The 10,515-nt window shown below is 38.5% G+C and overlaps 3 protein-coding genes across 3 annotated transcripts; all 3 read left to right on the plus strand.

Annotated features, from left to right (window-relative positions):
• Positions 1-600, plus strand: TM35_000051660 (R27-2 protein; the record flags this gene model as incomplete). The annotated part of the gene is made up of 1 exon (XM_029022821.1): positions 1-600. A coding segment is annotated over one exon (600 nt), but the record flags the coding sequence as incomplete, so codon positions are not given.
• Positions 601-1,062: 462 nt separating this feature from the next.
• TM35_000051670 (uncharacterized protein) lies at positions 1,063-3,573 on the plus strand (the record flags this gene model as incomplete). Its single annotated transcript, XM_029022822.1, has 1 exon — positions 1,063-3,573. The coding sequence occupies one exon, from the start codon at positions 1,063-1,065 to the stop codon at positions 3,571-3,573; it is 2,511 nt and encodes an 836-aa protein (XP_028885637.1).
• An 840-nt stretch (positions 3,574-4,413) lies between these two features.
• Positions 4,414-8,826, plus strand: TM35_000051680 (protein kinase; the record flags this gene model as incomplete). The annotated part of the gene is made up of 1 exon (XM_029022823.1): positions 4,414-8,826. One exon carries the CDS (start codon positions 4,414-4,416, stop codon positions 8,824-8,826), a length of 4,413 nt encoding a protein of 1,470 aa, XP_028885638.1.
• Positions 8,827-10,515: the final 1,689 nt, after the last annotated feature.

Here is a 10,515-nt window from a genome sequence, read left to right on the forward strand (position 1 = left end):
GAGCAGCAGAAGGTTGCTGAGGCTGTCAAGGCTGCTGAGGATGCGAAGCAGAAGGTCGCTGAGGCTGTAAAGGCAGCGGAAGCCGAAAAACAGAAGGCTAAGGAGCAACTGAAGGCTGAGCATCAGAAGGTTACCGAGCAACTGAAGGTTGAGCAGCAGAAGGTTGCTGAGGCTGTAAAGGCAGCGGAAGCCGAAAAACAGAAGGCTAAGGAGCAACTGAAGGCTGAACATCAGAAGTTCACCGAGCAACTGAAGGCTGAGCAGCAGAAGGTCGCTGAGGCTGTCAAGACAGCAGAAGCTGAAAAGCAGAAGGCCGCTGAGGCTGTCAAGGCAGCGGAAGCAGAAAAGCAGAAGGTTGCTGAGGCTCTCAAGGCAGCGGAAGCCGAAAAACAGAAGGCTACCGAGCAACTGAAGGCTGAGCAGGAGAAGGCCGCTGAAGCTCTCAAGGCACTGAAGGTAGAGAAAGAAAAGTTAAATGAACTGAAGCAACGTATTGATGTTTCTGGGGGTGAGGAGGCACCGTTGCTGAGAACTGGAGGGGATAATGCTTTAAGTAATAATAATCGGGGCGGTTGGTTTAAATGCTGTGTTATCATGTAATTGTTTTTTTTTTCTTTTGTTAGAACTGTGAAAGACGAGGGTGGCTTAAAAAGAAAAGGAAAAAAACTTCAACGTGTGGTACGAGATATGCTTATTTATTAATCTAGTTGAGTTATGCTCATTTTTTTTTTTCATTCTTTGCTGAAAAGAGCGTCATGTGGTGATAAAAATGTTTTTCGAGCCCCTAATAAAGTTAGTGTTTAAAGGGAAAATATAGACTTCCATTCCTTTTTTTTTCTAATTGTATATAAAATATATAGTGTGTTTAATAATAAACGAACTAGATCTTTTTTTTATTTATTCATTTTTTTTTTCTTATTTGTTTTCCTCTAACTTCTTTCCTACTTCCCTCAATATAATGTTTATTCCGTTGTGTTACGATACGCATGATTTATTTTGATTTTGTTCCACTCTGATTTTATTTCTTTTTATCCAGTTTGTGATAGGAAGTAGTTTACTTTTATGGCTCTTGTTGAAGGCTTTCTTTCTCATGGCGAGCCGTGCGATTCGGTGAATCAGTTGGGCAGCAAATTGGACACGCGGTATGAACAGTGGTCGTTATTAGTACTTCTGCAACGCCAGTGGTCCCGTAATAAGCGCTTAAATGAGCTATATGCACCTGTATTTCATATGTTATTTGCATCTTCTGCTTCTGGCACTGATAGTGGCTCTGATTTCACCACCAGGGAAGATGAGGTTCCTTGGCAGTTGCTATTTTATGAAGTAAAACATAACTGTAAGGAGGTGCTTTGGGAATCGCGGGGTGCTGAGCTTATTAAAGATATTTTTAAAACAGTTCCTACAGGACTTCGACCTTTAAATTTCTCTGTACATTGTGTAACTATTGGTGATACACACGAGCGTCTTGGTTTATTTTCTGAACGAGCTTTTTCTCTATATAAGGAAAGGGTTGAATCTGTACTGATTCCTTTGGGATTGCAACAGTTTTCCGTACAACGACGTCATGTTGACCTTCATAGTCATTCTAAAGGATTATTAACGGAATCGACTGGCCCACTGCCTGCATTTGTTGACTCAGCAGTCAATTGGATACGTAATCGATCACCAGAGGCTGTAGATGTTTCTGCTCCTTCACAGGAGGGTAATGAATCTATTCTTGCATTACTTCCACATCTAAACAAATTATTATTTACCACAGAATTTGCGGAATTAGATGATATTAAGCTCGAATCTATTACAGCTGATGAAAAAGGGAAAGAAAGTGTTTTGTCTCAATTAGAGAGAGTACGTTTTGAGGCAATGAAAGAAATGAAAAAACGTGTAGGACGTATAACCTCATTCAGTTTAAATCTCCCTACTATCTCCGGAGAAACACCAAAACAGTGGTACGTTCTCCTTATACAAAAGTTGCTGCTGGAAAAACAGGAGATATCGTTGGAAAATCTTGATCCCGGACCACTCAGACCTCAACCTATTGGGGCGGAGCTACACTTAATGCAAGATGCTGGTGAGGTATTATATCTTCAGTCACGACTATGCGATGAGAAGTTTTTCGACACAACATTTGATGATATGCTACATGAAAACGGTGAGGTATTCGCTCAACTGACTCCCTTAGAAGGTATTAGCTTCCAGGATATTGACAACTACTTTTCTTTTCTTGAAAAAGATGAACTAAAAGAATTTGTAAAAACGATTCCAACAGAGCCTATTTGTGAAGGTTCATCTACTGGTTACACCTTCCCTAAGGTTGTGTTTCGACGACCTACAGAATCAATTGTAAAGGATACCGCCATATCAACACCACACGTTGAGGTTGTTGAAAGTATACTTAATACATCAGATGAATGGGAAGCTGTTCGAGAGGCTTTTGTATTTCTTTCTGATAATATTACACCTGTTAACAAAGATGGAGTTTGTGGATACACACTTGCTAAGGATATTGCCCCAGTTCCTTCTCCAACACATAATGATGAATGTACGTGGTGTGGACGTCGTCGGGATAAACTTTTACGTTGTGGTGCCTGTCGAGTGAATATGTATTGTGGAAAGAAACACCAAATGATGGATTGGAAGGCTGGACACAAAAAGAAATGTGGATTATGGCGAAAAGCCAGAGAAGATTATGAGCAACGTGTGGTACCTTTACTACAATCAAATGGGACAACACTTCCAAGTACTCCATACACCTCTGCTGTTACTACACTGCTGCAATTTATTGATAGCTGGCGTTCTAAAGAGAGTGGACAAATATCTCCAATTATTCATATTCTTGGTATTGGCAAAGATGTGGAAATTTTTTTAATAGAACTTTCTAATTGTGCTTTGAAACTTCGAGGAGAGTGGAAACAATTACGTCTTCTTATTTGTTCTGATGCTTTTTCAGACGAAGAACAGAATGCTGTGTACGCTATAAGTGATACTGGTGTTTGTACCCGTACAATGCCCACTTCTGCTTTGGGAGATGTGTGGCATAAACAATCCGGAAAAGTTGTGGAGGACGCTGCTCTTCTTGTTCGACTTTATAATACGAAATATCATATTTTCATTGATAGCTCTTTATCACAGGGTTCTGTTGCCAATACTATTGGAATTCCTAGTCATGGTAATAATGATAGGGGTTTTGCACCCACCGCGATCATATCATTAGGTACCTTCTTAGGATCAGGTATGACTTATTTTTCAGCAGCTGCTGAAATTATTGCGGATTACTTTGTTGGTGTTATTCCAGTAATGTGTACAGAACCAACATTTGTTAGTGCCTACAATACATTAGATGCCATCCTTGCGAGGGTAAAAAGCAGCAGCACGATTACTACAGATCGAAAGAATAAACTTCTCACTAAGTACGGTAATATAGATGACTTTATTCAACTTAATTCATCTGCTTTTTGTTCAGTACCTCTGGATACAGTTGATGTGACAGCTGACGTCCCATTGGCAACGAGACAGATGATGTGTTTGACACCACACGCAAATCTTTACTATTTCATTATTCCCGTCGAAGTGTAGTAAAATGGTGGTGATCCAATTTTTTTTTTTTCTCTTGTTTTTGTTCTTTCTCATGTGAGCGTGTAAATAGAAATAAAAAAGGTAATGATCCTTTTTTATCTGGTAGCTTGTCCTTCTTCACTTTGTTAAGATTTTAATTCTTAAACTTTCATTGTTTTATTAAACCCGAAAGAATGGAAATAGATTGCGACAAATTTCTATGGGTTTTGTTTTTGCTCTCGGCAATCAACTCTCCTTGCCTTTTGGCAAGACTTGTCAGTGGTGTTTGGGTCACTATAAACCTTTGGTAAAGACACACACAAAAAAAAAAAAAAAAAAAAAAATACGCGTCTTTCTCATGAGTACTACTGTCATCTAGTATTTTCAAGGTATCATGGTGATGTTGGATGCATATTGTGATTTTCAAAGTTATTTGAGTTGTGAATGGAAGATTTTACCTTCTTTTTTTTTTTCTTTGGGTATAGATGTAATGGAGGTGTCTACTTGGATGCCTATAGTGATGACTTGTACTCTTTTCCTTTACAGTACGATTTATTATTTCATTTAATATATTTTTTTTTTTTTTTTTAAATGAACTACAGAGGGCAGGGTGCTTCATTTGTTCTTTGTTTTCTATGACTATTATTACTGATTATTTCCTCTTTTTATTCCTTTCTTTTTTTTTCACACTTTTTATACTTCCTTTCTAATAATAATAATAATAATAATTAAATAGGAAAAAAAAGATAGCGTACGTTAATAATTGATTTCTTGTTCTTTTTTTTTTTTTCACAGGTATTTGTTGCACAAATAAGAGTTGAGAGAGAGAGAGAAAACCTTTATCTTTCTTCCGCTGCGTGGATGACGGGAGAAAAAACCTCAATTTCATGTTTTTCACACCGCGAACTTTCGCCTCGTCGTGTGGATTCATGCAATAATGACAATTCCTCCAACCCCGTCCCCCCGCTGAACGGCCATTCCTACCGGGATCCGTCGCCGCAAGAGGAGAAATATCACCAGCGGGAAGAAGTAAACAGGCAGGATGGATTATTTCCCCCCACAGCGGATACCTCAACGCTTGAGGACCGCCGGACGGTTGAATGTCCATCGACGGACGGATTTGGGGTTATTCCCTCCACCGTCTCCGTCTCTCTGCCGGTAACGGAGTGTCAGGAAATACCCATTCCATCGGATGAGCCACAACGAGGGGTGGATCCACACTTTTCAAGTTTTTATGCATCCAGTTCAAGTAACACAGAGCTGGAAATGGAAGATACAAACTCATTACCAACACAAATGCATACTCTTCAGGGTTCGATAACGGAAAAGGATATGAAAATGTTAGAACGCAAAGCACGTGGACGTTGCTTAGGTATTGGATCACGTACATTTGTAGCAGTAAACATTTTTTTATTAGTGTGTTTTGTTGTAACTATTTGTGTTTTGCCACTAGAGGCTACATATAGAATGTCACTGGATAAAGCATTAGAGAAATTGAGTGATGCCTCAGTAGAACCAATTAGTAGAGCTGTTGGTACCAACCTTTTTAATACTGAAGATGTTGTAAAATCTCTCTTTAATAGTCTTCAGTTGAATCGCACGACATCCATACGTGTATGGAGTGAAGAGAATATGCCAGAAGTAATGCAGCAACTTTGTGCTACATTGCGAACATCTAACACGGGAAAACGTTTGCTGTATTTGCATCTCAGCAGTCCTTTCTCAGGCTTTGGGGCGTATTGTTCACAGCAGTATGACGGTGAAACACTGGTGGGAACATATCATTCAGATAATAATTCTGACTTTCGTTATGTGATAGACCCAAAGACACTCTTGTATGCTGAACCACTTGAACCGGTTTACATGGCTAATACAATGACAGAGATGGAGTATGCTATTGAGTTTGCTTTCGCCGAAAATGCATTTGCAAATGTTGTCTTACCGTGGTATCGTGAGGGTAGAGACAACAATTGGTGGACATTTGTCCATAATAATGAAATATTAATGACCTTTACTTACCCTTTTACAGACTACAGAGGTAATCCGGCGATGCTTACAACTGCATTGCAACTCAAGGGATTACGATATTTTTATGATGGGACCTCTGGACCAGTGAAGTTAGATTCTGTAATGGTGGTAGAACTTCAAACCGGGATCGTACTAAGCAAGAGACCATATGGACGAGGACCAACTATGTGGGATAATTGGAATTGCACTCATGATCCAAAACTTTGTGAAAAACTTCCACAAGTTGAATACCTGGAATCACTTAATGATCCATACATGGCTGCAGCTGTCGAGAAATTGGGTGGAAAAAGTGGAATTACAGTGCTTGCGAAGAATGGGAACCTTGTTGGATATTCCTTTAACCTTGAAGGTGAACATTTTCGTGTTATTATAAGTCGTGTTCATACGAGTGATGAACGTCTTAGAGTTGTTACTATTGCTCTTATCCGAGAATCGACGTTAACCAGCAGTTTAGAGACTTCGAACAATAGGGTATATCTCGCCATTGTTTTTTCTATAATTGCTATTGTGTTTGCAGAATTTGTCATTATTTACGCTTATACAAGACCGTTACATCTTTTGTTTCGGGGATTTTTAGTGATGATGCAATTTCAGGACGGATCAAAATATTTCAAATGTTCATCTACTTTTAATGATGTGGCTTGGTTGCAACTCCAATTGAAACAGTTTAATAGACAATTGATGTATATGAAAACACTTCTTCCCACTGAAATGGTAGATGAATGGTTTTCAAGGGTCAGCGATGCCAAAAAACTAAAATTATCTACGCAAGAAAAAGTACAAAATATCAAATCGATGGAACAGGGACAGGAGAATACTACTATTGATACTACTAATGCTATAGGGATAATGACAGTGCCATCGGAAACTACTACTTCACACGCCAGTGAATATCATATGAGCGACAATCGTTCCATAAGGTCTGATGAATCAGATGCACTTTGTTCCAGACTCCATGAGAGTATATTAAAAGATGAGCTTAATCAGTTTCGTCGACGATTCTGCAGTATTGTCTGTTTATCTATGGCTCTTCCCGATTATGATCACTCAATAGATGGTTTTGTGAAGGCATTCTCGGAATCAAGTGTTCCTCTTATCATGCGTTACAGTGGTGTAATAGAGGTTCAGCGCTCAAACTTTTTATTAGTCACTTTCGGTGCACATTCCCAAATGGCACAACATCAAACACAGGCAGTACGTTTTGCATTAGATTTATTACAGATCCTCCCACCTGATATTGCGGAGTGTGTTGGCGTTATGGTGGATTCTGCGGAATATCTCGTGGGAACCTGCGGAACACCAGAGTTCAATACGCGAACCACGCATGGACTTCAAATTCCCATGCAGTTGGACTTATTAAGACTCATCTTATCTCTTAAGTGTCACATTGTCGTTACCCGGCCTGTCTCCATTGCGCTTGATAAACAGTTCCTCACTATTCCTGTAGAGGCGGTTTGCTGCGGGGATCTCAACACAACACTGGTCTTATATGAACTGCGCGGCTGCACGGCCGCATTGGCCAGCGAATACGTCTCGGATCTCGTGGAATACATCGCCATCATACGGCGGGCATTTCTGCACATGTTGGGGGGAAGATACGCAGAGGCCGCACGGTTGCTTGTGCAGATTGAAGGAAAAGATGTACAGGGCGACAGACTATTGCGGGCCTGTCGTCGTCTTTTGCGAAAGGGAACTACAAAACCGTATGTTCGTACATGGGGTCAATTACTCGCCACGACCCATCGACGTAAAGAAATTATTAATCATAACAACACGGTGGATACTTCTTCACCGTTACCAGATTATTTTCGTGTACCAATGCTGCGTGCAAAACACAGCTTTCTGCAAGAAGGTTCAGAGTTGGAGAATACTCTGTTATCTGGAGTCTCTGCGCGCAGCGGTTGTTCAAGAGCCGCAACTCCTGCCAATAACAGTTTTTCAGGAGCCATGCAGTATGAGGATGCTTGTGATCGACCATTATTTGAAATGTTAATTGAATCATCTATTGATGATAATGATGATGTGCAAGATGCATTTGCTTTGAGCAGTCGCTATAATGAAGGAAGTATTTCACCTACAGCCCGCAGTAATACCAAAGGGGAATTGCCTTTTGTATTTGAAGATCATCAGGGAAACTCATGGGTACGTTCTGTAGACAAATTGGGAACAGGTGCCTTTTCAGTGGTGTATCGTGGAATGTCATCTTTGGGAGACCTCGTCGCACTAAAATGTTTCGCCTTACGTTCACGTCATATTGAAATTGAAGATATTGTTGAGGAATTAAAATTATTTTCTCAACTTAGACATGGTAATATTGTGCAATACATCAGTTGTTACTTATCCAGCGACTATCTTATTGAAGTTATGGAACTTGTACCAGGTGGATCACTTGATGGTATTTTAAGTGGTTTTGGAACTTTATCAATTGTAACGGTCCGTCGTTTCTTGCGAGATGCCTTAAATGGTCTTATGTACTTACATTCTAAAAATGTTGTTCACTGTGATGTGAAACCGCATAATGTACTTGTTGCGATGGATGGTGTATACAAGTTAAGTGACTTTGGTTCTTCGCTATTGCGACTAACAAACTCCATGCATGAGATCAGTGATGTGTGTGAGATGCGGGGAACGCCTGGGTATATGGCTCCTGAGGTGGCGCGTGGGGAACTGCCAACCGGGAAGAGTGATGTCTTTTCGCTGGGCATCACCGTGCTGGAACTCCTCACAGGACGACTTCCGTGGGATTATGCCTCTGAACAAGGAGAGGAGGGGGTACAAACAACCCAGAATATAAAACTTCCATCGCATCAAGGAGAAGGAGAAGGAGAAGGAGAAGAAGAGGAATATCTACAAAATAATACAGGGAGAGAGGAGACAGAGGGAGAGGGAGGAAATGTGATGTCTTCTATTGAGAGAAATGTGAATGTGGAGGAGAAGCGGCCTGTGTCACCCACGTGGATTTCACTTCACGATAATGTTTTGTGGCCCGACACCACAATAAATCCTCCGTCTAATGTTCTTAATAACAACAATAATAACAACAGACAGACCACACGTCCCCCTATTGAAGAACTCCTGCGCAGTCCAGAGCAACTTCTCATTCGCGTCAGTAAAGGTGAAGTCGTGCCAGTCATTCCACAATGGCTGGAGGACGATGTTCAGGACTTTGTGCGGTTGTGTGTGGCCCCCGATCCGGAGAAACGGGCAACCGTGAAGGATTTATTACATCATCCATGGATGTTTTAACAAATAGGCATTTATCGGCAGTGGGGCTCTGTCTCATTTACCCCAATACGGAGTTTATATATATATATATATATATATATAAGAATAATATGTATGAATAGATGAATATGCAAAGGTTTTTTTTTTCTTTTTTTTTCATTTCTTTTCTTTTCTGCTCCTGTCTCAGAGCAAATAATAGTGTTTCTGAAATGGTTTCTTGTGCAAATATATCTGCACCGATAAAAAAAAAAAAAGAAATAAATAAATAAAAATATGATCTGACGGTAAAAAGGGTCACTGACATTGATAATTACCACGTCCTTTATTATTATTATTACGTTAATAATGTGTAATCATCAACAATGACCCATTGTTGACGCTTTTTATGGGGGGAAAAAATAACAAAAAAGAATGAATAAATAAATAAATGAATTAATAGATAATAAAACAAATGGTAAAAATACCAAAAAAAAAAGAGCAATTATTATTTTTCAGAATAATTCATCTTGCTGGAAACACAAAAAATAAAAGTGAAGGGAGAATAGCAAAAAAAAAAAAAAAAAAGAACANAAACATGTGGATTCTTTAATAAGAAAAAAAAAAAAAAGAGTAGGTGATGAAAAAGTTATTGACTTATCACATCTGTTATTTGTTAGTTTTTTTTATCTTACTTATTACTTATCAAATCTTACTGTCTTCCCTTTTTTTTTCCACTATGTTCATGTGGTCTTGTGAATCACTCTCTCTCTCTCTCTCTCTACACATATATATATACATATACATATATAGAGAGAGATAGAGATAGAGATAGATAGATATTTGTTTGCATTTTTATCCCCCTTCTCCTCCCCTCTGCCCATTTTTTTTATTTTTACTGTTTGTGCAATATGCATGTTCTTTGATCTCTACAGAAAACGAATGATGAAAAAAAAAGAAAGAAGAAAATGAATAAAAAAAACACAGATAGAAGAATAGTAACAACTGTAACAGGAACAAGAAGCAAAATAGTACGTGTCATAACTATTATAAATATAAATTTATCTTGGCTTCTATAATAAAAAAGGAAAAAAAAAATGGAAATTTTGGAGAAAGGGTCAAAACAAAACAAAAAAAAAAATAAATAAATGAAAAACAATAATGGGATTTTTCTCCTTTTTTTTCCTGCACGTTTTCTCTGTGCATGTGCGTAATAATGTTTGTATGGAAATAAAACGAGGTAAAAGCACAAGATGTAAAAAAAAAGAAAGGGGATATATATATATATATATATATATAAATAGCCAAAAATGGTAACACATATATTTGTGGTGCTGTGATGGATTTTAACTGCCTTTTTTTGGGAACGGTTTATCACCGTTATTTTCTTTTTTTTTCTATCTTATTTTTAACCCTGTAGACTGGTTTAACGTTTGGTGGAAAAAAAAAATATTTTTATTTATTTATTTTCTCTTTGGAATTGGAATATGAAAGCTATTTCTCCCCCTACTACTACCCCCCTTTTTCATTAGGTGTGCAAATAGAGTTAACACTTGTTCATACATTTACAGGCATACAGAAATGCACGGAGAATGTTGAGATATATCAATGTTTCCATAATAGTGGGTATAGCAAAAAAAAACCCTAATGATCTCGCGATGTTATCTTTGGTTTTTTTTTTTGTGTTTTTGCTTGTTGCCTCATTTTCTTATTACTATTATTATTATTATTATT

The sequence above is a fragment of the Trypanosoma theileri genome (genome assembly GCF_002087225.1).
Source record: "Trypanosoma theileri isolate Edinburgh chromosome Unknown TM35_Tth_5_V1, whole genome shotgun sequence".
Classification (NCBI taxonomy): domain Eukaryota; phylum Euglenozoa; class Kinetoplastea; order Trypanosomatida; family Trypanosomatidae; genus Trypanosoma; species Trypanosoma theileri.